This window comes from Vipera ursinii (genome assembly GCF_947247035.1).
Source record: "Vipera ursinii genome assembly, chromosome: 2".
NCBI lineage: Eukaryota > Metazoa > Chordata > Lepidosauria > Squamata > Viperidae > Vipera > Vipera ursinii.
Window position 1 is genome coordinate 179,202,738 of NC_139513.1, and position 27,286 is coordinate 179,230,023.

The following is a 27,286-nucleotide window of genomic DNA, read 5'->3' on the forward strand; positions in this document are numbered from 1 at the left end:
TGTTAAATTTACTCAGGCTCAAAATTTAAGAAAAAATTTTTATAAAATGTTTTATAGATGGCATCTGGATCCCAAAAAGTTGTCTAATATGTATCCTAACTTACAGTCTAAATGCTGGAGATGTGGTAGTTTAGAAGCCACCTATTTTCATATGTGGTGGACTTGCAGAAATATAAAAGACTGAACCTTGTGGAACCCCACTGCTTACGTCTCTCCATGCAGAGTAAGTGCTATTGAGGACTACTCATTGAGTATGGTTTGCCAGCCAGCTACAGATCCATCTGGTGATGATGTTATCTCTTCCACCTTTTCCTAGCTTACCAATGAATAGGCTGTGGTCTACTTTATCAAATGCCTTACTGAAATCTAAGTATACTATGTCCACATCATTTCGCTGATCTTCTAGTTTAGTCACTTTGTCAAAGAATGAAATAAGATTGGCTTGGCATGATCTGTTTTTAACAAACCCCTGCTGGCTACTGGTTATGACTTTGTTTGTTTCTAGTTATTCACAGATCTGGTTTTTTAATTATCTTTTATAGGATCTTCTCAGGTATTGATGTTAAACTGATTGGTCTGTGGTTTCCTGAGTCTGTTTTTTTCCCTTTTTTGAAGATGGGAACCACATCAGGTATTTCCCCGTGCTCCAGGATTTATGAAAGATGTGGTGCAATAGTTCTGAGATAACATCTGCCAGCTCTTTCAGAACTCTGGGATGTAATCTGTCGGGTCCCGGTGATTTATATTCATCAAAGTCGGATAAGTGTTTTTCTTACCATTTTCTTGCTTATTTTAATTTTTATTTCTGGTATGTCTTTTGCAGTGGTTTTTTTGTATGGGCTATAGTTTCTTTTTGTGTGAAGACTGATGCAAAGAATGAGTTAAGAAGCTCTGCTTTCTCCCTGTTGCCTGTTATTTCCTTGCCATTTTCTCTTTTTAGTGGACCTACAGTTTCTTGTTGTTAATATTTTGGAAGAAACTTTTTTTTATTATCCTTGATTTCTGTTGCAAGTCTTTGTTCATTCTGAGCCTTTGCTTTCCTGACTTCATGTTTGCATGTTCTGCTGTCTGCTGATAATCGGCCTTAGTTATGTGTCCCTCTTTCCATTTTTTGTATTTGTCCTTTTCATCTTTCAGTTTGTCTAAGAGATCTTTGTGTAGCCATGTTGGTTTCTTCTTGAAATTCTTGTTTTATTTTTTCAATGGTATTGTGCTGGTATGGGCTTTTATGTTCACATTTTTCAAGGTTTCCCACATTTCTTGTGTTGTTTTCCCCTTTAGGATTTTCATCCATGGGATATTTCCTAGGTTCTCTCTGAGTTTGTTGTTGTGTTTGTATATATTTCATTAATTTTTGTAGGGTTAGGGTTAGGGTTTTTTTTAAATAGCCTTCTTAATATTTAGCAAACAGCATATTGTCTGGGTTCATGTATTTAAAAACAATAAGTAAGAGTTAATTTCTATATTATCATAATATGTTAATCACTCAATAATCTTTTTCTTACGAATACATATTCAATGTTACATAGTACATATCATGTTCCTTTCTCTCTAACTCACTTTTCTAGCCTTTGGTTAAAATTGTCTCATGTTCTAAAGTACACTGTCTTCTTTCTCTTTTATTTTTAATGTCAATCTGTCCATTTCTGCATAGTCTAATATTTTCTTAATTAGTTCCTCTTCTGTTGGTAAGTTTTCATTTTTCCATTACTGGGCAAATACAATACTTGCTGCATTTAATATATGTAAATTTAAGTATATACAATCGTTCTCATAGTTTCCTCCTATTATGCCTAACAGAAACAGTTCTGGCTTGAAATCTATATGTTTTTAGTCATTTTTTCCAACCATATGTATATTTTTGACCAAAATCTTTTAATTTTAGGGCATGTGCACCAGATATGATAATAATTACCTGGTCTTTGTTTACATTTCCAACACGTATTTGATGTATTTTTTAACATTTTTGCTAACCTCACTGGTGTCATATGCCATCTGTAAAACATTTTGTATAAGTTTTCTTTGTAAGCCACCACTTTCGTTAATTTAGCATTTCTTTCCCATAATCTTTCCCAGTTTTCTAATTCTATATTATGTCCAAAGTTGTTTGCCCATGTTATCATTGCTTCTTTTACTTGTTCCTCTTCCATCTTTAAGTTTAACAAATATGTATAGAGTTTCTTAATCAATTTTTCACCTACTTTTAGTAGTAACTGGCCAAATTCTGTCTGTTCTTTATAAAATCCTGTTGTTTTAGCATCTTTTTCATATCTCATTTGAGTTTGCAAGTATGGCCACTGTGCTGGACCAGTATATAGTCATTTGGTCCATTATATAGCTAGCTTAGGAATTAAGAACTGTGTTAGAGCAAGTAACATTTTAAGGGTTAAAAAGCCATCTCATTAAGAGATGGACTTCTGGGAAATGTAGTTTAGTTGTTCCATGGTTATATCTGTGTTCTAATTGGCCACTGGGAGGGTCTTGTGTCTTTATTACTGAACATCCTGTTATGTGCCATGGTTTTATTATCTCTCTGCATGAATCCTAGCCCGAGGCTAGGCTAGCAGCTCTGTAGCAGCATGTAACATTTACATAGAATGGGGAAATCCATTATTCTTTTACATACGAGATGGGTCCAGATTACAATCTACATTTCAGAGGAACTTCTGCAATAACTGTGAGTTAATGTCTTGAGGATGCCTGAATAAAAGTAATTTGTACAGCTCATCTGTTGAGTTTATCTGCCTGTTTCATGTGGAGTCCAGCAACCTTCTCTGCATGGGACAGGACAGCCACCATGATAGTTCAATACCTTGTTCTTGTAAACCTTGTCTGTCTTTCAGTTTCCCTTCATTGTCTAAAATATCTTTATAGGTCACAACTTTCTCATAATTGATTAAGTTTGGGTAAGCAAATGCTTCCATTGTTGAAAGCCATCCAAGTATTTTAATATAGATTTTTGCTTTTATTTTTTCCCATTCTAAAAGAAGTAATTTCTTATAAAGTGGTTTTGAAAGTATCTATGTATTTTATTCTTCTTATACCACAGAATGGCATGCCATCCCAGTTGTAGGTCATGTCCCTCTAGGCATAATAGTCTTTTATCTCTAAGCATTATCCACTCTTTTAGCCATTTTAATATAGTTGCTTGGTAGTATAGCGTCTAATCCAGCAGTTCAACTCCTCCATTTTCTTTCGCTTCTTGTAACATTTTCAGTCTTATTCTAGCTTTTTTTCTTCTGCCATGCAAGTAGATAGAGGAAAGTGGAGAGGATACATTGTAGTGTCCATAGCAAGCTGATAGAGGAAAGTGGAGAGGATACATTGTAGCACCTATAGCTTCCCCTCTCCCCCCAGGAGTATGGCAGAACCCGCAGGAACAGAGAATGAAGAAATCACCCCCTCCCAACAAATGGGTTCTGACAGAAACACACAGTGTGTAAATTATAGAATCCTAGGGCTGGAAGGGACTTTGGAGATCTTCTAATCCCAAGACAGGAGTCCTTATACCATCTCAGACAAATGATTGTCCAGTCTTTTCTTGAAAACACAAGTGATGGAGCTCCTGCATCTAAGGGAGGTAAAGTATTCCATTGCTCTATTGTTCTCACTGTAAGAAAAATCCTCCTTAGTTCCATGCTGAATCTTTCTGTGATGAGCTTCCACCATTCCTTCTTGTCCTGCCCTTGGGTGTTGATAGAGAATAAAATGATCCCCTCTTCCTTGTGACAGCCCTTCAATTATTGGAAGACTGCTATCATATCTCCAATGAACCTTCTCTTCATTAGACTAAATTTGGGGTGCTTTAACTTGGGTTCCTGCAGGAAGTGGGATTTGAAGGTGGGGGCCCTCTAAGGTCAAAAGTCTTTTTCTTTCACCAAATGTACAAATTACTCCAAGAATTCTGTTCTATACTTCATCTACTTTCTTTTTATTCCAGAATGTTGCCCCTCACAGACTTGCTGCTAGAGAAACTGGCCATGGAGAAAACCTTGTTCCGAACCATGGTTATCTCCAGCCTGCTGCTATGCCTGCTGGTCTTCCTCATCCATCAATGTTTAAAGGCCTTTGACATCTGCCACTGTTATTATGTCAACTGCCAGAGACTACGCAGTTTCCCACAGCTGCCTCACTGCAGTTGGTTCCTAGGCCACATAGGAATGGTAAGTCCAGCTAGTATGTCAGGACCCACTTCAATCCCACATCTTAAGAAAGCAGAACTCTTGGAAACAATTTCTTCCAACAGGAATTTTATTAAGAGTAGTTGATAGCAGGCATAATAGACAGGATCTGTGATTTCCCTTGCAGAGTGATAGGTTAAGATATCCCCAAGCAAGACCCCACCCCATAGTTCATCCGGCCAGTGTGGGATGGCCAATCCCCAGGTGTTAGGTCCATCATGGGAAAAGGGGAGATAACACTGGCCCATCTCCGGTTAACACAGCGATGGTCAGGCGGCTCTTCACACCTTCCTCTGAGAGTATAGAAATAAACCAGGCACAGAGGTTACATTCCTTATTCCGTCCCTTGTTCTAGCTGACAGTTTAGGGAGAGAAAGTTCAGAGAGAGATATAATGCAGGAAAGCAAAATGTTACATTGTAGTGGATAGAGGAAGCAGAGGTAATAAACCCACAGGCACATCCCCTCTCCCACTTAGGAGTATGGCAGAACCCAAGGAAAGCTGAGATTTGATTCTGGGTCAGAGGGGATAGATAGAAATGAAATAGGAATGGGTTCTGACATAGTATAAGGAATGGAAAAATGCCAAAATCTAAGCATTTGCACAAGTTATTACTACAGGAGATCTGAAATGCTGCCCACAGATGCTTCTCCTATACCACACCACAGCCTTGAGGCCTATGACAGACAGAGCCACAAGGATGCTACATCTTCCAATTCCAGCAGAAGGGAAATAGCCAGAATAAGAATTGCTGGAAAGTTAATTGCTGGACAGAAGGGAAATGATGGATTTCTAAAAGAGCAGTCAATAACACAGAAAGTTGTGACCAGATGCACATTTTTTTTGAATTTTTAAAACTTCATATCTGTGCATACATGCATCTCTTCAGACATTGGTACCATTAAAAAAAATAAACACAAAGGCACAGGAGCATTTGGATCTTGTAATAGAAGTGTTCAAAGTTGGAAGTGAAGCAGATGGAGAGAGGGAGGAATCCACTAGAATGGATGGGGGTGTTTTTAAAAAGGCCTGTGCATACTACCTCTGTCATCTTCTTACACTGGCTGGGCACTTGCATGGCCAGGTTATTGGCCATGGTGGCACAGAAGAGCCCTGGTGATGCAGTGGTTAGAATACCTTATTGCAGTCTAATTCTGCCCATTGCCAGGAGTTCTATCCTGACCAGCTTCAAGGTTGACTCAGCCTTCCATCCTTCCAGGGTTGGTAAAATAAGGACCCAGATTGTTGGGGCAATATGCTTTCTTTGTAAATGCTTAGAGAGTGCTGTAAAGCACTATGGAGCAGGATATAAGTCTAAGTGTTAATGCTAGTACTATTGATGTTGTTATAGAAAAAGAGAGAGATGGAGGCAGTGACCCTGTTGCATGCATTTAATTTATTTATTTATTTATTAATTATTGGGACTTATATGCCGCCCTATCTCCCGAAGGACTCAGGGCAGCTAACAACAATAACATACAATAAATACAGAAGTTAAGATAAAATTAAAATTAAAGGCCCCTGTACAATAAATTAAAATTAAAATAAATTAAAAATTAGAGTTAAAAAAATTAAAAACATAAGTTAAAATCCCTGTCAGTCCAGGTCAGCCAGGTGGAAAAGGAGTGTTTTGAGGCTGCAGCGAAAGGACTGGAGATCTGGGGCCATCCAAAGCTCATGGGGGAGCTGGTTCCACAGGGCTGGCGCTCCCACAAAGAAGGCCCTCCCCCTGGGGGTCGCCAGCCGACATTGTCTAGCAGACGGTACCCTGAGGAGGCCTTCTCTGTGTGAGCGTACTGGGTGATGGGAATTCATTCCTGGCAACAGATGGTCCTGCAAGTATCCCGGGCCTAAGCCATGTATGGCTTTAAAGGTCAGTACCAGCACCTTAAATCTCACCCGGAGGGCAACCGGTAACCAATGCAGCTCACGCAGGAAGGGTGTAATATGGGAGTATCGGGGTGCTCCCATCACTACCCGTGCAGCCGCACTCTGCACCAGCTGAAGCCTCCGGGTGGTCTTCAAGGGCAGCCCCATGTAGAGAGCATTGCAGTAATCTATATGTGAGGTAACGAGTGCGTGGGTGACTGTACGTAGGGCATCTCGGTCCAGAAAGGGGCGCAACTGGCGTACCAGGCGAACCTGGGCAAATGCCCCCCTAGCCACGACTCCAATATGATCTTCAAAACTGAGTCGTGAATCCAGGAGGACGCCTAGATTGCATGCTCTATCAACGGGAGGTAACATCTCTCCTCCTATAACCAAAGATGGAACCTCTTGGACTAAACGAGATGCCGGTACGTAAAGCCACTCAGTCTTGGCTGGGTTGAGCCGGAGCCTGTTCTTTCCCATCCAAATCTGTACCGCTTCCAGGCAACGGGACATCACATCGAGGGCATCACTGGGTTGGTTCGGGGTGGAGATGAAAAGCTGGGTATCATCAGCATATTGATGATACCCCACCCCGAAGCCACAGATGATCTCTCCCAGCGGCTTTATATAGATGTTGAACAGGAGAGGCGAAAGTACCAACCCCTGAGGCACCCCACAACTAAGGGGCCTAGGGGTTGACCTCTGCCCTCTGCAGTTTTGATTATTTACATTTTTTTCCTGTTCAATAGTGTCTCAATATATTTTATTTTGCTATTAGTTAGTGACTCCAGAGCCACTCTGGACAGCTTTTATTAAAAAGAACCAATAACAAACAAAAAACTCTATATGTCCAGAAAAGACAAACTCCATATACTATCCCCTCAAAAAAAACTCTGAACAAAACATTTGGGATCTATGAGAATAACAAGATTTTAAATGATTTTTGGAGTTTCAGAATGGTGGGTGCCACATGGATATCTGGGGGGATGCTGTTCCAAAGAGCATGCACCACAACAGAGAAAGCACTCCTCCTGGCTCACAATAGATGACATTATTTAAATGAAAGAACACGGAAAACATCTACAAAATGAACCTGGTGAAATGGTAGCTTACACTTGGAGAAGCCTGCCTAAGACTTGATGAAAATGAAAGGTGACTGCATCCTTAGCCAGTGCCTCTAGGGCTCAAGGCCTGCATTTCTGCTGCTCAGTGGATTTTACTAGAACTATAGATGCCTGCTTTTGACATGTGACCATAACCTCAACACCAGGTTCAATAGGGTATTTTCAGAGCAAAGCTATTTTTTGGTAGTCTTTCTCCAGTCTCTTTTTTTGCTTTGGCCAACTAGCCCTATAACTTTCTCCTCCTTTTTGCACCAGCATTCAGTGCCTTTATCCATTGCAGATTCCACCCACTGAAGAGGGATTGGTCAAATTGGTACAGATTGTAAGCACCTTCTCCACGACATTTATGTTATGGATGGGGCCCTTCCTGCCAGTCTTGTCCTTGGTTCATCCTGATTATATCAAGCAAGTTCTGACAGCATCAGGTATTGTGGCGAATGATGGCAAAACTGGAAATGGATGGGGAGTCCATAATTCATTGGGACAGACTCTATTATAGAGTCCTGTGGGCATTGGCTGAGTATCCAAGTTGAATTCACATTGCAGAAGACCTGGTTTATTTAAATCTGGTAGGTAGATGAAGCCACAAGTAGATAAAACCATATCCTATATTAGGCTATAAGCAAGTGTTCATAAATCTCTGTGGCAGGGACCACTGAACCCCAAATAATAAACAGACAGCCTCACATTGATGTAGAGAGGAACAGATTAGGAGCTGCAGTCCAAGCCCAAATCTGGTTTTTGCAATTTCTCTAAGGATATAATGCTTAGGGAGCCAATTAAGCATCTTGTCAAGGAAATTCAGCCTTTTATCTGGTTGACCCATTTATTTTTATTGGATTCACCTATGTGTTAAGATTATTTATTTGAATATGCTAAAATATGGGTTTTTAATGAAAAAAGCATTGAGAACCAGAATTTTAAGGATCTTGGGATTTTTTTTAATAATTTGGATTTGTGTTAATCTGCCTATACAGTATAGTACTAAAACTCTCATTCTTGTAACCTTTAACTAAGTGAAACAGCACATCATAGAGCAACAATTTTTAAACCGAGGGTCCTCAAATCATGGACCAGCTTACAGAAATTGTCCAAAATCTGTGACCCATGTCTCCCATAAAACTGAAATTTGGCAAACATTTTATGACATAAAAATTATCATAAAACTGTTTATGACATAGTACAAATACCATAAAACATTTCCTGTGGTTAACTCCTGGTGTTTGACTATGCTATTCAGTTCAACATGGGCTACTTTTAATGGATAGTACAGGGCTCTTCAAACTTGGCCCTTTTATGACTTATGGACTTCAACTCCCAGAGTTCCTCAGTCGGGCACGCTGGCTGAGGAATTCTGGGAGCTGAAATCCACAAGTCATAAAAGGGCCAAGTTTGAAGACCCCTGGGATAACATGAGGATTCCTGCCCTGAGCCTGGGGCTGGATTGGAAGAGTTCCAAGAACAATAATTCTATGGATTGCATTTGTTCCTTTATGACTGTTGATCTTGATTTTAGCTGGCATCAGGATGGATTATATTTGGGATCTTTCCCCCCCATGAAATATTCAACGTTATAATGTTTAGCACATGTACAATGTCCAATATATTAGTGAATATAAAATGTTTCATATATATTGTAAGCCACAAAACCACTCTGCCCAACAGTGATCCTAAAACCTCTTGAGGTGCACTGAATAATTATCTCTGACATCTAAGGAAAGTATGAAATACATAATAAACAATGATGTGTAATCAATTAAATTTTCATTTTAGTTAAATTAACATTGGAACACATTAAGCTATTTTTACCCTGGCCCCACCTATTTTCTTGCTCTACTGTCACAGATCTTTGGAATATTGTCCCTAGCATCCCACTTAAAAGCCAAAGGTGGCCTTATCTCCAAACCATTTATTCACTCCTTTCCCACTGCAAGCCAGGAGACATAATGGTTTCTAAATTGAGATATCAGCATAAGCTAATAAAAGTTTTCTGGGAACCCAACCAAGGATGATGCAATCCACACTCATAGTTGTGTTACTATAATGGTTTTTTTGCATGCACACAAGTCACTGTTTCCTAATTGGCTGTTCACAAGATGTGATGACTTTAATTCCCAGGTAGGAGATGGACATCTCTAGATGTCTTGGATAGGAATTCTGGGGTTAATACCCAAAATATTTGATGAGGATTGTGGTGATAAAAATCAATATGTCAAATCTCAATGAGGTTTTGGAATGTCTAGTAGAAATCCAGGACTTTTTTGTCATAGAAAGCTCAGAACGGAGTTCCGGCACCTTTTTTGAATGGAACCTTGTAGGGTAGGCAAAGCGGGTTGTATGACGTGTGAGTTCCGGCACCTTTTTCTTTTACAAAAAAGCACTGTAGAAATCCATAGTATTCTTTTGGATATTTCTACTTTTTTTTCCTTCTGTCCTATTGCATGCAGTGTTTTGTAGTAATTGAATTTTCATTTGATCCCTGTATCCTGTTAGGTTGTTATTGCAATCAATCAAAGTGACTCAGCAGTTGGTCCAAATCAACAAAGTCTAAAAGCCTTTAAGTGGAACTGCTGGGTAAGAAATGGTGAATTTAAAATGGTTCCTGGGAAAAAAATGATGGATTTAAGATAGCCCGACAAAAAACAGAGCTAACAATAGAGGAGGAATAAAGAGCTGGTGAATTGTTGTTGTTAGTTGCGAAGTCGTGTCTGACCCATCGCGACCCTATGGACAATGTTCCTCCAGGCCTTCCTGTCCTCTACCATCTTCTGGAGTCCATTTAAGCTCACGCCTACTGCTTCAGTGACTCCATCCAGCCACCTCATTCTCTGTCGTCCCCTTCTTCTATTGCCGTCAATCTTTCCCAGCATGAGGCTCTTCTCCAGTGTGTCCTTCCTTCTCATTAGGTGGCCAAAGTATTTGAGTTTTAGCTTCAGGATCTGGCCTTCTAAAGAGCAGTCAGGGTTGATCTCCTCTAGGACTGACCGGTTTGATCGCCTTGCAGTCCAAGGGACTCGCAGGAGTCTTCTCCAGCACCATAGTTCAAAGGCTTCAATTCTTTGGCGCTCAGCCTTTCTTATGGTCCAGCATTCACTGCCATACATTGCAACTGGGAAGACCATAGCCTTGACTATACGCACTTTTGTTGACAGGGTGATGTCTCTGCTTTTTAGTGTGCTGTCTAGATTTGCCATGGCTTTCCTCCCAAGGAGCAAGCGTCTTTTAATTTCTTGGCTACAGTCCCCATCTGCAGTGATCTTGGAGCCCAGGAAAATAAAATCTGTCACTACCTCCATTTCTTCCCCATCTATTTGCCAGGAATTGAGAGGGCCAGATGCCATGATCTTGGTTTTCTTAATGTTTAGTTTCAAGCCAACTTTTGCACTCTCCTTCTTCACTCGCAACAAGAGGCTCTTTAGTTCCTCTTCACTTTCTGCCATTAGAGTGGTATCATCTGCATATCTTAGGTTGTTGATGTTTCTTCCGGCAATCTTAATTCCAACTTTTGATTCATCTAGCCCTGCCTTTCTCATGATGTGCTCTGCATATAAGTTAAATAGGCAAGGCGACAGTATACAGCCTTGCCGGACTCCTTTCCCAATTTTGAACCAATCAGTGGTTCCGTGTCCAGTTCTCACTGTTGCTTCTTGGCCCGCATATAGGTTTCTCAAAAGACAAATAAGATGGTCTGGTATGCCCATCTCTTTAATGACTTGCCACAGTTTGTTATGATCCACACAATCAAAGGCTTTAGCATAGTCAATGAAGCAGAAGTAGATGTTTTTCTGGAACTCTCTAGCTTTCTCCATGATCCAGCGTATGTTAGCAATTTGATCTCTAGTTCCTCTGCCTCTTCGAAATCCTGCCTGTACTTCTGGTAGTTCTCGATCCACATACTGCTGGAGTCTAGCTTGCAGAATTTTAAGCATAACTTTACTAGCATGAGAAATGAGTGCAATGGTGCGATAGTTTGAACATTCTTTGGCACTGCCTTTCTTTGGAATTGGAATGTAAACTGATCTTTTCCAATCCTGTGGCCACTGTTGAGTTTTCCAAATTTGCTGGCAAATTGAGTGTAGCACTTTTACTGCATCGTCTTTTAAGATTTTGAATAGCTCAGCTGGAATACTGTCACCTCCACTAGCTTTGTTGTTGCTCAGCTTTTCTAAGGCCCACTTCACTTCACATTCTAGGATGTCTGGCTCGAGGTCAGTGACCAACTCATTGTGATTATCAGGGACATTAAGCTCATTCTTCTATAGTTCTTCTGTGTAATTTTGCCACCTCTTCTTAATCTCTTCTGCCTCTGTTAGGTCCCTGCCATTTTGGTCCTTTATCATGCCCATTTTTGCATGAAACGTTCCCTTCATCTCACCAATTTTCTTGAAAAGATCTCTGGTCCTCCCTATTCTATTGTTTTCTTCTATTTCTTTGCATTGTTCATTTACGAAGGCATTCTTATCTCTTCTAGCTATTCTTTGGAATTCTGCATTTAATTGGGCATATCTTTCTTTTTCTCCCTTGCCTTTTACTTCCCTCCTTTCCTCAGCTATTTGCAAAGCTTCCTCAGACAGCCATTTTGCTTTCTTGCATTTCTTTTTCTTTGGGATGGTTTTAGTTGCTACCTGTTGTACAATGTTGCGAACCTCTGTCCATAGTTCTTCAGGCACTCTGTCTATCAGATCTAATTCCTTAAATCTATTTGTCACCTCTACTGTATATTGAACAGGGATATGATTTAATTCATACCTGACTGGCCTAGCGCTTTTCCCTACTTTCTTTAATTTAAGCCTAAACTTTGCAACAAGAAGCTCATGGTCTGAGCCACAGTCAGCTCCTGGTCTTGTTTTTACTGACTGTATAGAGCTTCTCCATCTTTGGCTGCAGAGCATATAGTCAATCTGATTTCTGTGTTGACCGTCTGGTGATGTCCATGTGTAAAGCCGTCTCTTGGGTTGTTGGTAAAGAGTGTTTGCTATCACCATCGTATTCTCTTGACAAAATTCTATCAGCCTGTGCCCTGCTTCATTTTGTATTCCAAGGCCAAACTTGCTTGTTATTCCAGTTATCTTTTGGCTTCCTACTTTAGCATTCCAATCTCCCATGATGATAAGGACATCATTTTTGGGTGTTAGTTTTATAAGGTGCTGTAGGGCTTCATAGAACCGGTCAATTTCATCCTCTTCAGCACCGGTGGTTGGGGCATAGACTTGGACTACTGTGATATTGAATGGTTTGCCTTGGATTCAAACTGAGATCATTCTGTCATTTTGAGGATTGTATCCCAGTATTGCTTTTCCTACTTTTTTGTTGACTATGAAGGCTACTCCATTTCTTCTGAGGGATTCTTGCCCGCAGTAGTATACCTGATGGTCATCTGAATTAAATTCACCCATTCCTGTCCATTTTAGTTCGCTGATACCTAAGATGTCGATGTTCAATCTTGTCATCTCTTGTTTGACCACGTCCAGCTTTCCTTGATTCATGGATCTTACATTCCAGGTTCCTATGGAGAAAAAATCTTTACAGCATCGGACTTTCCTTTCACCACCAGACATATCCACAGCTGAGCGTCCTTTCGGCTTTGGCCCAGTCGCTTCATTCTTTCTGGCGCTACTAGTACTAGCCCTCTGCTCTTCCCCAGTAGCATATTGGACGCCTTCTGACCTGAGGGGCTCATCTTCCAGCATCATATCGTTTTGCCTTTTGGTACTGTCCATAGGGTTTTCATGGCAAAGATACTGGAGTGGTTTGCCATTTCCTTCTCCAGTGGATCACGTTTTGTCAGAACTCTCTGCTATGACCTTTCTGTCTTGGGTGGCCCTGCACGGCATAGCTCATAGCTTCATTGAATTACGCAAGCCCCTTCGCCACGACAAGGCAGTAATCCATGAAGGGGAGCTGGTGAATAGACCGGCTCTTTAAACTGTGCCAGACAAGGAGATGACTTAAAAACACCCACAACTGCTCCAGACAGTTGCTCCTCATGAGAAGACTGCAAGGCACTCTCCAGCTGTGATATGCAGGTTCTGAGGTTTTGCTAGTAAAAAATACAGAAAACCAAAAGTTGCCTTCAAGCTTTACTTTTTTTTTGTAATAAGCTTTTTATTTTTTTCCCCTCTACATACATATGTTAATTTTTCAATCAGTGTGTGGTCTGGATTCATAAAACGCTAATACATAGTCAAGTCCTACTCTTTGGTTCTCTCCTCTAGCCATTTGTAGAATAAATTCCAGCTTTGGTAATATTCTGTTTCTTCTTTGTCTTTCAGCCTCATAGTTAATCTGTCCATCTCAGCGCATTCCAGTAGCTCTCAGTACAATCTCCATTCACAATCACTTTGGATGTTTGTTTAATATATATTGTTTTTACCATATTTATAAAATTCTGTCCAAAGTCCATTGTTTGTAGTTGATGAACCATAAATTCATAAGATTATCAAATGCCTTTTGAGCATCTAAGAATATTAATGTCATTTGTTTCCCTGGATGTAGCTCATAGTATTCCAATACATCTATTATCACTCTTAAGTTATTTTTAATTTGTCTCTTTGGTAAAAAGCCATTTTGATCTGGGTGTATAAATTCAACCAAATATTTTTTCAATCTCTCTGCCATTATTGAAGTAAAAATTTTATAATCCACATTGAGCAATGAAATCGGTCTATAGTTCTTAATCTGGGTCAAATCCAAATCTTCTTTTGGTATTAAAGTAATATTTGCTTCAATCCACGTCATTGGCATTTTAGCTTCTAATAAAAGTCCACTACAAACATCTTTCAATGGTTCGCTTAATATCTCTTGTAAGTTCTTATATAACTCCACCGGGAAACTCTTGGGAGTTTCCCGGTACTCCCATGTTACACCTTTGCTCCGCAAGCTACATTGGTTACCAGTTGTCTTCCGGGTGAGATTCAAGGTTTTGGTTATGATCTTCAAGTCCTTACATGGCATGGGTCCGGGGTACCTCGAGGACCACCTGCTGCCGGTGTCAACTCCCCTCCGCCCTGTGCGTTCCCACAGAGAGGGCCTCCTCAGAGTGCCTCCGGTCAGGGAATGTCGACTGGTGGCCCCCAGGGGGAGGGCCTTCTCTGTGGGCGCTCCGGCGCTATGGAACCAACTGCCGGTTGAGCTCCGGATGGCATCGGACCTTCGCTCCTTCCGGCGCGGTCTGAAGACCCACTTATTTGAACTAGCTGGTCTGGCCTGATGGGGAACATTAGGGTTTTTAATGGGTGTTCTATTGTTATTGTAATATTAATTGGGCACCTGTTTAATTCCTTTTTAATTTTTGTATTGTTATTTATATATGCCCTGTTAACCGCCCTGAGTCCTTCGGGAGAAGGGCGGTATACAAATTTAATAATAAAAGGAAGTCCATCTGGACCTGGTGTTTTCCCATTTTTTTGTCTCTTTATGGCCTCTGTTATTTCCATCATTGTAACCCCTTTGTCTAACATATTTTTAAATGTCTCTGAAATCTTTGGAAGATTACTTTCTTCCAAGTATTTTACAGTTTTCTCTCTTGAAGTCTCCTCCTTATCATACAGTTCCTTATAGAATTCTTTATCTTTTTTATTGAAAAGTTTTAAAATACATTTTAAAAACATAAACTCCCTCCCTCCCCCTCCCCCCCAACTTCCCAGAGCTGAATACAGGGTATTAACTTTTACAAACTTAAGCTAAAATAAGCGAACTGACTAAAAAAACACTTAAAATTCTATTGCACTTTAACTCCCCTTAAACATAACTAGATAACTAAATAATAATAACTAAATAATAATACATCTTATAATACTAATGCTTATTCATATGCTAAATGAAACTTTTTAGTCCCATATTTATTCTGAATATAATCAATCCATCTTCTCCATTCCAGAATATATCTCTGTTGCGATTGTTCTTTCAAATATGCTGAGATTTTTGCCATTTCTGCCAGGTTTCAAACTTTTAAAGTCCACTCTTCTATCGTAGGCAGATCCTCCTTCTTCCAATAATGAGATACCAAAAGTTTTGCTGCCGTTATTAAATTCAACATCAATTTGGTTTCTATAACAGTACAATCTGTAATAATACCCAACAGAAATAACTGTGGAGAAAACCTTATCTTTTTCTTAAATATTTTCTGCACATTCCACCAAATTTTAATCCAAAAAGCTTTAACTTTTTTGCAAATCCACCATATATGATAATACGTTGCATCATCACAACCACACCTCCAACATTTAGGCTGATAATTTGGATACATACAAGCTAATTTTTTCGGATCTAAATGCCATCTATAAAACATTTTATAACAATTCTCTCTTAAATTTTGTGTCTGTGTGAATTTTACATTTCTGACCCACTTTTTTTTCCCAAATATCCATTGTTATTGGCTCCTGAAAATTCTGGGCCCATTTTATTTATTTATTTATTTATTTATTTATTTATTTATTTATTTATTTATTTATTTATTTTATTTTATTTTTATACCGCCCTTCTCCCGAAGGACTCAGGGCGGTGTACAGGGCAATACAATAAAATACAATATATAAAAATTAAAAAATATTAAATACAATAGCCCAATTTAATAAATTACAAAACGTTAAAATACCCCTAAACCCATCAGACCAGGCCGGCTTGTTCAAATAAATATGTTTTTAGGTCACGTCGGAAGGAGCGAAGGTTGGGAGCCGTCCGGAGCTCCACCGGTAAACAGTTCCACAGGTCTGGCGTGCCCACAGAGAATGGCCTCCCCCTGGGGGCCGCCAGTCGACACTCTTTCACCGACGGCACCCTAAGGAGGCCCTCTCTGTGGGAGCGCACTGGACGAAGGGAAGTTGATGCCGGCAGCAGATGTTCCCGTAAGTAACCCGGACCCATGCCATTTAGGGCTTTATAGGTCATAACCAGCACCTTGAATCTTACCCGGAGGACAACTGGAAGCCAATGCAGCTCACGGAGTAGAGGTGTTACATGGGAGTATCGGGAAACTCCCACCACCACTCGCGCGGCTGCATTCATACAGTCTTTAACAAGTTCCGTTTCTGAATCTATTTCTATCAATGCATTATATATCCTTCTTATATGCGCTTGACTTTGATCTCTAATTTGTTTTACCAAATTTTCATCAGTTGTCGAAATGCCAATTTTCTGGTCTTCTTTCCATCTAGCTTGTAACTGCCCATACTGAAACCAGGTCTGAACTATTTTTTCTTCTTTTAAAATATTAAACAACTTTAATTGCCATACATTCCTTTCCAATCTAAGAATTTCTTTATATGTAGTCACATCATGTTTACATCCCACACTTATATTTTCTATTGCGTGTTTAGGTATTGCCCAAATTGGTATTTTATAATTTAACTTATATCGGTATTTTTTCCAAACTCGCAACAGAGCATATCTTAAAATATGAGTTTTAAAGATATTATCCACCTTCTTGTCATACAACAAATATGCATGCCAACCATATAATAAATCACATCCCTCAATATTCAGTAATCTTCCTTGTGTTAAATTAAACCAATCACTAATTGATGATAAAACCGCAGCCTCATAATATAATTTAAAATTGGGCATTTTAAGACCACCTCTTTCACGTATATCACGTATATCTTGCATTATCTTAAGTTTTACTCTCGGTCTTTTCCCTGCCCAAACAAATTTATTAATACCTTTCTGCCATTCTTCCAAATTTAAATCTTTTTTTAGTATAGGTATCATTTGAAACAAAAATAAAAATTTTGGTAAGACATTCATTTTCACTGCTGCAATTCTTCCCAATAAAGACAATTGTAATTTTCTCCAACTATCTAACTCTTTTTGTACTTTTAACCATAACAATTCATAATTATTTTTATATAATTTCACATTTGAAACTGAAATATATACCCCTAAATATTTAATCTTTTTAACAATTTCAAATCCTGTTAATTTTTCTAGGACTTCCTTTTGTTCCATAGTCATATTTTTAGACACTATATTAGTTTTTTGCCTATTTATCTTAAATCCAGAAACTTTTCCATATTGCAAAATTATCTCCATCAAGTCTACAACCGACAAAGTCGGTTGAGTTAATGTAATAACCAAGTCATCCGCAAAAGCCCTTAATCTATAATCTTGATCTTTTATTTTAATTCTCTTTATCTTTAATTCCCTTAATCATTAGTAGTCAATATAAAATCAATCCTGGATAAGGACTGATGTCTATCAGAAAAAAAAGTAAAATCCTTTTCATCCACGTTTTGTTCTCTCCAGACATCTCTCAATTCCAAATCACCTTTCGTATCAAAAAAAGATTTAGGCAATTTGGTGATTTGGTGTGGTTTTAAAACGTCCTTTTTTATCTTTTTGCATATCCAGCACTCCATTCCAGTCTCCTATCAAAATACACAATTTATAATCCCATTGAATTATTTTATTATGTAAAAATTTATAAAATTCTCCTTGCTGTTGATTAGGTGCATATAGTCCAATTAAAAGTATTTTCTGCCCTTCTATTAAAAGTTCAATTATGATATATCTTCCTTGGTTATCTGCTTCAATTAAATTAGCTGATAAATCCTTCTTCACATAGATAACTACTCCATTCTTCTTTTCTGAAGCAGATGCAATAAACTGAGTACCCAATCTAGAATTTATCAAATATTTTTGATCAGATACACGAATATGCGTCTCTTGCAAACATGTAACATCATTTTAAAATTGTTTCAAATACTGAAATATTTTCTTTCTCTTTTGCGGTGAATTTAAACCATTAACATTCCAAGTTAGAAACTTTGTCACCATCTTTTGTGACATGAAGCTTTTGGAGCGCATCTTGCAGATCCTCACGCACCTGCCTTTTTGGTTGCGCATCTCCCACTGCTTCACTATAAGTAAATTCTTGAGTTGTAGTTATAGATTTCTGTTGTTCTTGTTCTTGTTGCTTTCGTCTAGCTGCAGCCCGTGTCACTCTTTGAGTCTTAGATTCTTCTAACAAACCCTGGGGCTGCGCAGTTTCCAAAGTTTGCTGAGCTTCTTTTGCATTCAATGAAATAATTTCTGCATCTCCCTGTATATTTTCCATTTGTGCCTCTCTCACTCCTTCCTTCCTTCTTTTAAATTCCGGGGATGGTGGAGAACCTGCTTTCAGTACATTGCAATAAAAATCTCGTGCCTTCAAAACTGTATTAAGACGATATCTTGTACCTACATAGTTCACAATAACAGATTTAAAGTGGCTGGTCAAGAGGTTTTGATTCTGAAAGAAATTCCTCCAAGAATCTTAAGGAAAAGGAAAGAGTTTGCTTTTTTGGCAGATGAATTAAAGAAAAGGCAGCTCCAGTTTAGATGGGAGATACCAACTGGAGCTGCCTTTTCTTTAATTCATCTGCCAAAAAAGCAAACTCTTTCCTTTTCCTTAAGATTCTTGGAGGAATTTCTTTCAGAATCAAAACCTCTTGACCAGCCACTTTAAATCTGTTATTGTGAAAAGCTTGAACAATCACATTTCTAATTGATCTCTTTCTGAAATAAACTACCACATCTCTTGCTAATTTTCTTTGCCTGGCAATCCAGGAAATATTTTATCTATATCCACCATAATATCTTCAGCTTGACACCCTAAAATCGGTTCCAGAGCTTCTGCTAAAATCTCCTTTCAAATTTTCCTTTGAATCCTCTTTCAAACCTCTTATCCTCAGGGCAAACTCCATGTCTCTGTATTGTATCATTACCACATCATTGTCAATCTTATCCACTTTATTCTCTGTTTCAGACATTTTAGCCTCCAATCTCAAATTATTTTGATTTACTTATTCCACACATTCATCCAGACGCTCAATACAAGCTGCCAGCCCCTGAAACACCAATAAAATGTCCTCTCGTATTTTTCTCATCAATAAGCTCTGCCATTTGCTTAGATATTTGCTCAGATTGACTTTTTAAAGCATCTTGTAAAGCATCTTGTAAATCTTTTAATGTCAATGCAGGTGTAGGTGCTGCGGGGGGTGGCATCAAAGTCTGTAGTACAGACTGTTGCTGAATTGGTGATGCACCCGCACTTCTCAAAGTAGAAACTGGATGGTTTAGAAGCCATTTTAACACCCAATTAATTTTCGTCTCTCACCAGCCATGCACTTTCAATTTTTGTTACAAAGAATCACTCATGCGCCATCTTCCCCTTCCTTCTAAGACGATCATTGAAACAGAAAGAAAGTTGAGATTCCAGAGTTAAAGCCTTATACTTGCTATTTATACAGCTCCCGCATCCGCTGTGCCTGCTTTAGTTGCTCAAGATAACAATCAATTCCAGCAGGAGTGGATTCAGCGTCTTGCTCTGCTTAAAAGCAGAGAAGTCCTCCGATCCAGAGTATCTCCGGGCTTCAGGGGAGCTCTCACCCTTCAAGCCCCAGAATAAATATTCTAGGGCTCTAGGGGAGCTTTACCCCTACCCAGAATGCTCCCCTTCCCCTCTTCACCTGAGGGGAAGGGTTTTCAAGCCGCAGAACAGCTGATTGTCACTGCTCTGCGGCTTTAACGAGATCAGGGGGCTGGCGGTCGATCCCGACCATCCGCGCCGCTGAAGAGCCACCCGGAAGTCTTTATCTTTTTTATTTCTTCATTTTTATATTGTAAATAACCTTTCCCATTGAGTAAATTATGTATCATTTTTTTTCTTCTGTTTTTTAAGTTTATAAGCTAGACATCTTCCCGGCTTGTTGGCATTTTCAAAAAAAATTTGTTTCACTCTTTTTATCTGTTCTGCCACTTTTTCTGAGTCTAACAGATTTAATTTATGTTTCATTATATCCATTTTTCTTTCTAAAGTCTTTTTTGTGGATTTTTTTGCAGTTCTAATTCTAACTTTCCAAATTCTTTTTAATAATACATATTGCTATTTTCTTTGTTTATTTTTCCTTGCCATATACGTTATAGCTATACCTCTAAAATACGCTTTAGCTATGTCCCATAGATGTTGTGCTGTTGTATCTTCTTTTTTATTTTCTTTGAAGAAGAATTCCATTTCTTTTTTTGTTAACTCTATAAATTCTTTTTCTTTTAATATGGAACCATTTAAAGTCCATCTTGGCCCTTTTTGTATTCCTTTCCAGGTCATTTTCAATGAATTATGATCTGCCCATATGCCTGTTTCTATTTCAAAGTCCTGAACGTTCATACTCACATTGGCAGTGTTCTGTTCCAGCCTACTACCAGCCCTGCAGAAATGTCAGGGACAACCCCTTTTCAAAAGGAAAAAGGCTGGAAGTAAGCCCGCCAAATTTATTTACACAAAACAGATCCAAAACAGAGGAAACTGAGCAAAACATATAAGAAACACTAAAACAGAAGCTGTTCAAACGGTTGCCTTCAGCAACCAGCACCTCCCACACATTCCCCTTTTAAAAAGTTTCAAGGCATGGCTTCTCTTTGCCTCCTCCCGAGGTGCCCCATTGCCTTCCTCTGTTTACTTCTGCTTGACTGCCTCCTGCTTCAGGCATCCTTGAACAAGGCCAGCTGTGGGTCATCTTCATCCAAGCTGTCAGGCTCACACAGCTGGGTCTGAGTAGTAACCAGATGGGAGGGGCCTCGCTGAGAGCTCTGCGATGCCTCAGAACTGTCCTTTGCAGGCTCTCCAATCCCCTCCTCCTCCTCCTCCTCTGAATCGACCAACCCAACTGCCAAACCCACAGGCTGACACTGAATCACAACACTATCCCGCACTGCAGGGCCCTTCTGCTGATCCGGATGCGGTCAGGATGGAAATTGTTCATGAAAAGCAGACACCAAAGCAGGAGCATGAATGGTGGTCGCATCCTCCCAGGTGAACTCCTCTGGTCCGTAGCCTTTCCATTCAATCAGGTACTGGAAACGACCTTTCAGCCAACGGGAGTCCCTGATGCTGGCGACCTCATACTCGGGGGTGCTGTCTCCATCATGAGGTCCTGATGGGGGAGGTTCCACTCAGTGGAGTGGACAGGCCAGTTGCTCGGGGACCAACAAAGACCGATGAAAGACTGGATGCACGTGCAGGGAACGTGGCAGAGTTAAGCGATAGGCAACCAGATTGATGACAGCCTCGATTGGGAACGGTCCTAAATATCGGTGATCTAACTTTCTCACCGGCCGTGTTGATGGTAGGTTCCTGGTGGACAACCAGACCCGATCTCCCACCAATAGTGGAGGCTTATCCCACCTTGACCGATCAGCAAACCTTTTGTAATTGGCCTTGGCCTTCTCTAACTGATGTTGCACCAATCGATGGATCGCCTGTAACTCTGCCATGTAGTCATTCGCTGCCAGCTCTGGTGAGTCCACAGGAGAAAGGGGGAAAAAACTGGGGGTGATATCCCACATTGGCCAAGAACGGTGTCATCTGTGTGGAGGTGTGCTGCGAATTGTTGAATGCAAACTCAGCTATGGCCAGATAGTCCACCCAATTGTTTTGCTGCAGATTGACGTAGCAGCGCAGATATTGTTCCAGAATACCGATGACCTTCTCGGTTCTCCCGTCAGTTTGAGGATGATGCGTGGACGAGAGGCAAATTTTGATATCCAACGCATGCATCAACTTCTGCCAGAAACGGGCTGTAAACTGCCCCCCCTATCAGAGACGACTCTATCAGGGAGGCTGTGCAGCCAAAACACCTGCTGAATGAACATACAACTAGTGGCACGGGCTGATGGTAAGCCACGACAGGGGATAAAATCCGCCATCTTGATCAGCATGTCCACCATCACATACACTGTCATAAAACCAGAAGATGGGGGTAAATCTGTCAGAAAGTCCATGGACACAGCCCCCCAGGGTCTTTTGGATGTCGGCAAGGGCTGCAGTAATCCAGGCGGGGCCCCTGTCGCTGACTTGGCCTGCCTACATGGGATACAGGAAGTGACATAGGTCTGGACATCATGTCGGACTTGGGGCCACCAGAATGTACGGGAGACCAGGTTCAGGGTCTTGAACAGGCCAAAATGCCCTGCCGTCCGGTTATCGTGACACTGGCTGAGGATGAGTCCCCTGAGTGGCCCTCCCAGAATGTAGAGCCAGTCACGATAATACAAGAGCCCATCCGTGACCGTCCAAGGAGAATCTGGCCCCACCTCCTCCTTCCGCTGAGCCACCCACACCTCCTGCTGCTGTGCCTCCCGGATCCGAGCCCATATATCAACTGGCTCCCGCACTGCAGCAAAAGACTCAACGGGGATCACTGTCCTGGGCAGAAGCTTGTCTTCCACTCTGGAATATTTGGGCTTCCTGGACAGAGCATCCGCTCTTTGATTGTGCCCACTAGGTATGTACCGAACTCAGAAGTCGAACCTCGCAAAGAAAAGAGACCACTGGATCTGGCGTTGGTTCAAATTCTGAGTGGTCTGCAGGTTTTCCAAATTCTTATGGTCCGTCCGGACCTCGATTTGATGCCACGCTCCCTCCAGGCCTCGAACGCCACTTTGATGGCCAGCAGCTCCTTCTCCCAGATTATATAATTGCGTGCTGAAGGGTTCAGTTTTCGTGAATGGTACGCGCAAGGGAAGAGGGTACCGCTGGGCGTCGTTGCCTGGAGTGACACCGCCCCAATGGCAATGTCGGACGCGTCCGCCTCCACGACAAACGACCGTTGTGGGTCAGGATGCTTCAAGATGGGCTCCTTCATGAAGGCTTCCTTCAAAGTCTGGAAAGCCCGTTGTTCTGGAGCATTCCACTGAAACTGAGTCTTCTTCTGCAGGAGCTGGGTGAGGGGAGCTGTCAAACCAGAAAACCCAGGAATGAAAGCTCGGTAATAGTTGGCGAACCCAAGAAGTCGTTGAATATCCTTCACACAATGTGGGGGTTGCCAACTGTGCAAAGACTCAACCTTACTCGGCTCCATGGCGATGCCCTCAGGAGAAATGCGGTGACCCAGGAAATCGATGGTCACCCGGTAGAACTGGCACTTCTCCAACTTGGCAAATAGCTGATGTTCTTGGAGTCGCTGCAGGACCTGATGGAGATGCTGATGGTGCACCTCACGCGACGGGGAGTAGATCAGGATGTCGTCCAAGTAGATCACGACAAACTGATCCAACAAATCCCGGAAAATGTTGTTCATGAAATGCTGAAACACAGCGGGGGCATTGGTCAGGCCATACGGCATCACCGTGTACTCAAAATGTCCATAACAAGTACCAAACGCCGTCTTCCACTCATCACCCGGCCGAACCCTGACGAGGTTGTAAGCTCCACGCAGGTCCAGTTTCGTGAAGATCTTAGCCTCCCAGAGTCGGTCCAAGAGTTCAGGGATGAGAGGCAGCGGGTAATGATTGCGCACCGTGATGGCATTGAGTTTCCCATAATTGCAGCAAAGCCGCAATTCGCCCGACTTCTTTTTGACGAAGAGCACGGGTGCAGACACTGGCGAGGATGAGGGCCGGATGAAACCTCGAGCCAAATTCTTCTCCAGAAAGTCCTGCAATGCAGCCAACCCGGGGCCCGACATGGAGTACAAACGCCCCACTGGGAGAGGCGCATCAGGGACTAAATCAATGGGGCAGTCATAGGGCCTGTGCGGGGGTAATTGATCCGCCTCTGTCTCGCTGAACACATCAGCAAAGTCAGACAGTTCAGGAGGCAAGGAAACCCCTGGGGAACCCTCCACCTGGCTGGCACAGATATGGCGGGAGTGGTCCACACACTGCAAGCTTGGGAAGGTGACCAGGTTCTGTGACCAATAGATCTGTGGGTCATGTGTCCGGAGCCACGCCAGTCCCAAGACCATGGGGAAATGCAGATCTGAGGTGATATAGAACTGGATGGCCTCCACATGGGAACTGATGGCCATACATAATGGTTGCGTGGCGGCCGTAATTGGCCCAGACAGGAGCACTCGACCATCGCTAGTCTCCACTAACATGGGCGGATCCACCGGGCACTGGGGAACAGCCCATTTGGCCACAAATGCTGAGTCCATAAAATTTGTGGTGGCCCCAGAGTCAATTAAGGCATGGACTGGAATCCCCTCAGACGTGCCTCCAATATCAGATGCTGTGGAGGTCCACAGGCAGCATCGGAAAGACGTCGCTCAGTGTTGTTGTGGGACGCCCGATCTAACACACCATCTAGATCGGGCTTGGGGCATTTCCCGACAGAAAAGTAGGGGACTTTCTCAGGGCAGACTCGGTCACTGATGCCCGCTGTCGCTTCTTTGGGCAAAAAGCAGCCAAATGCCCAGGATCCCCGCAGTAAAAGCACAACCCCCCCCGATCGTTGTTTGTTCATTTCAGTCACCAATAGATGAGACCTGGCGGCACCCAGCTCCATTGGCTCCTCCCTTTGAACTGGGGTCTCACGCACAACAGGGGCTGCAGGGGTCTGTGGGGTGGCACGGCGACTCCTTCGCTGCTGCAACCGAGCATCGATCCGCAGGCAGAGATGGATCAGCCCATTCAGGTCTGAGGGAATATTCACACGGGCCAGCTCATCCAACATCTCCGACAATCCATCCTGGAAGGCATCCACAAGCACAGCCTCATTCCAGGCGGAATCCTGGCTAAGCAGCTGAAAATTGCTGATATAGCCCTGTAGGGGGCGTTGACCCTGCCTCAGAGCTTTCAGGCGTCGAGTAGCAGTTTGGGTCTTTATAGGGTCCTCATACATCAGACGCATATGATCACAAAACCCCACAAAGTTGTCCAACAATGGACTAGGTTGAGCCAGCAGAGGCGTGCCCCAACGAGCTGCATCACTGAAAGAAGACTTAACACAAACACCACCTTATCCCAGTCAGTGGGGAAATCAGCTGTTCTCACGCTGATAAAGAGCTGGCATTGTCCCAGGAAAGCAGGAAACAGTTCTGGATTGCCAGTAAATTTATCCGGCATCGCAACTTGGCATTTTCTCCTGGGTGGGGGTGATGGTGGGGGTGCAGCATGGACCTGAGCTTGCAATTGAGCCACCTGAGCTGCCAACAAAGTGAGTTGCTGGGCGAGCTGGGCATTCTCAGCACATAGCTGCTCCATAATAATAGTAAGGGGTGGGAGGCTGAAGGCAAACTGTTCTGTACTAGCCTACTACTGGCCCTGCAGATAAGGCAGGGACAACCCCTTTTACAAGAAGGCAAGAGGCTGGAACTAAGCCTGCCAAATTTATGGACACAAAAGCCAACAGACACAAACCATGAAACAGGAGCTATTCTAACGGTTGCCTTCAGCAAACCAGCCCTCCCACGCATTCCCCTTTTAAACAGTTCAGGGCGTGGCTTCTCTCTGCCTCCTTCCGAGGTGCCCCATTGCCTTCCTCTGTTTACTCCTGCTTGACTGCCTCCTTCGTCGGGTGTCCTTGAACAGGGCCAGCTGTGGGTCATCTTCATCCACGCTGTCAGGCTCAGACAGCCGGGTCTGCGTCATAACCAGGTGGGAGGGGCCTGGCTGAGGGCTCTCATCAGCAAGCTCTCCAACACCCTCAGCAACCTCTCCAACACCCCCTCCTCCTCCTCTGAATCGTCCGACCCAACTGCCGAACCCACAGGCTGACCCTGAATCACAACATCATCTAGTAACTCTGGCATACTGTAGATAAGGGAGCAGAAGTAACAAACATGTTCCCTTTTGGGTGTTTCCCTAAAGATATTGTATGTTTTTGGGTGGGTTAGGACATTGAGTATTTTTCTTGCTGGCCTTTCATGACCCTGCATCCAGGACTTTGTAAGAGCCTAAAGACAGTAGGACCATCTGCACATTCACAATTGATATTTCCTATACTGTCCCCTAATTTCAGCTCAACAGCTGGTTTAGAGCTCTGGGAGACAAGGGAATACCCATCTTGCTCAAACCTTAGTTGGGGCCTTTGAAAGAATGCTGACTTCCAACACTTCTTTTTTTAATGACTTTTGGAAATTGCTTGTTTACTGCTTTTCTGCTATTAAGAATCTTTGGAATGATGTGTTATATACTACTAAGGTGAGTTTCTTTTAGTCCTTAGCAAAATATGTTTTAAATAAAGTTTAAGGACTTTTTTTTTAATAAACAGCAAAAGCTGTTTTAAACTTTTATTTTAGAAAGTTGAAAGTGTACTGAGGGTCCAGATAAATCAGAAATAAGATTTTGAAATTAATTGTAAAGAATCCTTTCATGGGAAATTGCTTTTCTTTTGAATTCTTTTTTTTAATAAAACTTTAAAAATTGGACACCAGGGAACAACAAGAAGCTAACAATTAAAGGAGGAATCATACCAAGCTTAAAAATACAGAATGAAATAAAATATTTTAACATTGGCTATACTGAGGGAAATTTGACTGACTCTGTGTTTGCTTCCTACATCTCCTCTTTTGTATCACATTGGGAAAGTTGGTGGATTGACTATGAAAAAGAGAAATAATGTTGTGAACAGGCTTAAGAGAGAATAATAATTTGAAGGGGCAAAAAGAGGGAAAGGCTCACAAAGCAATTGAGACCTCAGCTTCTGAATTGATATTACATTTAATAATACAAGGTTTTCTTCCTGCCTAGTTTTCTTTAGAGAATTAGTTATTTTGTTGGAGCTATTTGTATGTTTTAATTATAATTCTTGTTAGTTTTCCCATTTCAACTGTTATATCTCTTTTGTCATGATGTTGATGTTGCTATAATGATAGTAACAATTGTTCTGACTTTTAAGGAAGTGAGTGTCAGAAAATAACTACCAATGAAATTTGCCCTTTTGCTTTTTGAAAAATGAAACTTAGAAAAGATAGATATTATAGAAGTGACTCTAGACTTGTTTGCATTTGAAAAATTTTGTGGAGAAAGACATCTTTTTTATGGGGAAAGACTTCTTAAGTCTCAGAAAGATATTTGCAGGCCTCACATAATAAAATACTAGTAAAGAGTTTTTGAAGTTTTTGAAGTTTTCTTCCGTCCTTGATTTCAAGCGTCACATGGCCGACCGATCAATAATATCAACTATTCTTGTTGCTTAATTCCTGAAGTAGCATTGCCCCAGGCTAATTAGCCAAGCAAAGAGCTCATCATTGATAAGATACAAAGGGCAAGATACTTTCAGTCAAGTAATAAGACAAACATTTAGGAAAGATCAGTTGCCTTCTAATTCTGCTGAGGAACACGATATTTTAGGGACACTAAGGTTGGAACTATTTTGCTGTTTTTAAAGAGACCAGCAGGAAAACTGTT

The 27,286-nt window shown here is 41.5% G+C and overlaps 1 protein-coding gene across 1 annotated transcript in view; it reads left to right on the forward strand.

Moving 5' to 3' along the window:
• Nucleotides 1-27,286, forward strand: part of CYP4F22 (cytochrome P450 family 4 subfamily F member 22) — a gene marked incomplete at its 3' end in the record, with an annotated part of 138,120 nt that overhangs the window by 55,653 nt on the left and 55,181 nt on the right. The window contains exons 2-3 of the mRNA XM_083354700.1: nucleotides 3,941-4,163; nucleotides 7,458-7,602. Coding sequence (XP_083210826.1) covers nucleotides 3,942-4,163; nucleotides 7,458-7,602 — 367 coding nt within the window. The 5' untranslated portion in view covers nucleotide 3,941. The remainder of the gene's footprint in view (nucleotides 1-3,940; nucleotides 4,164-7,457; nucleotides 7,603-27,286) is intronic.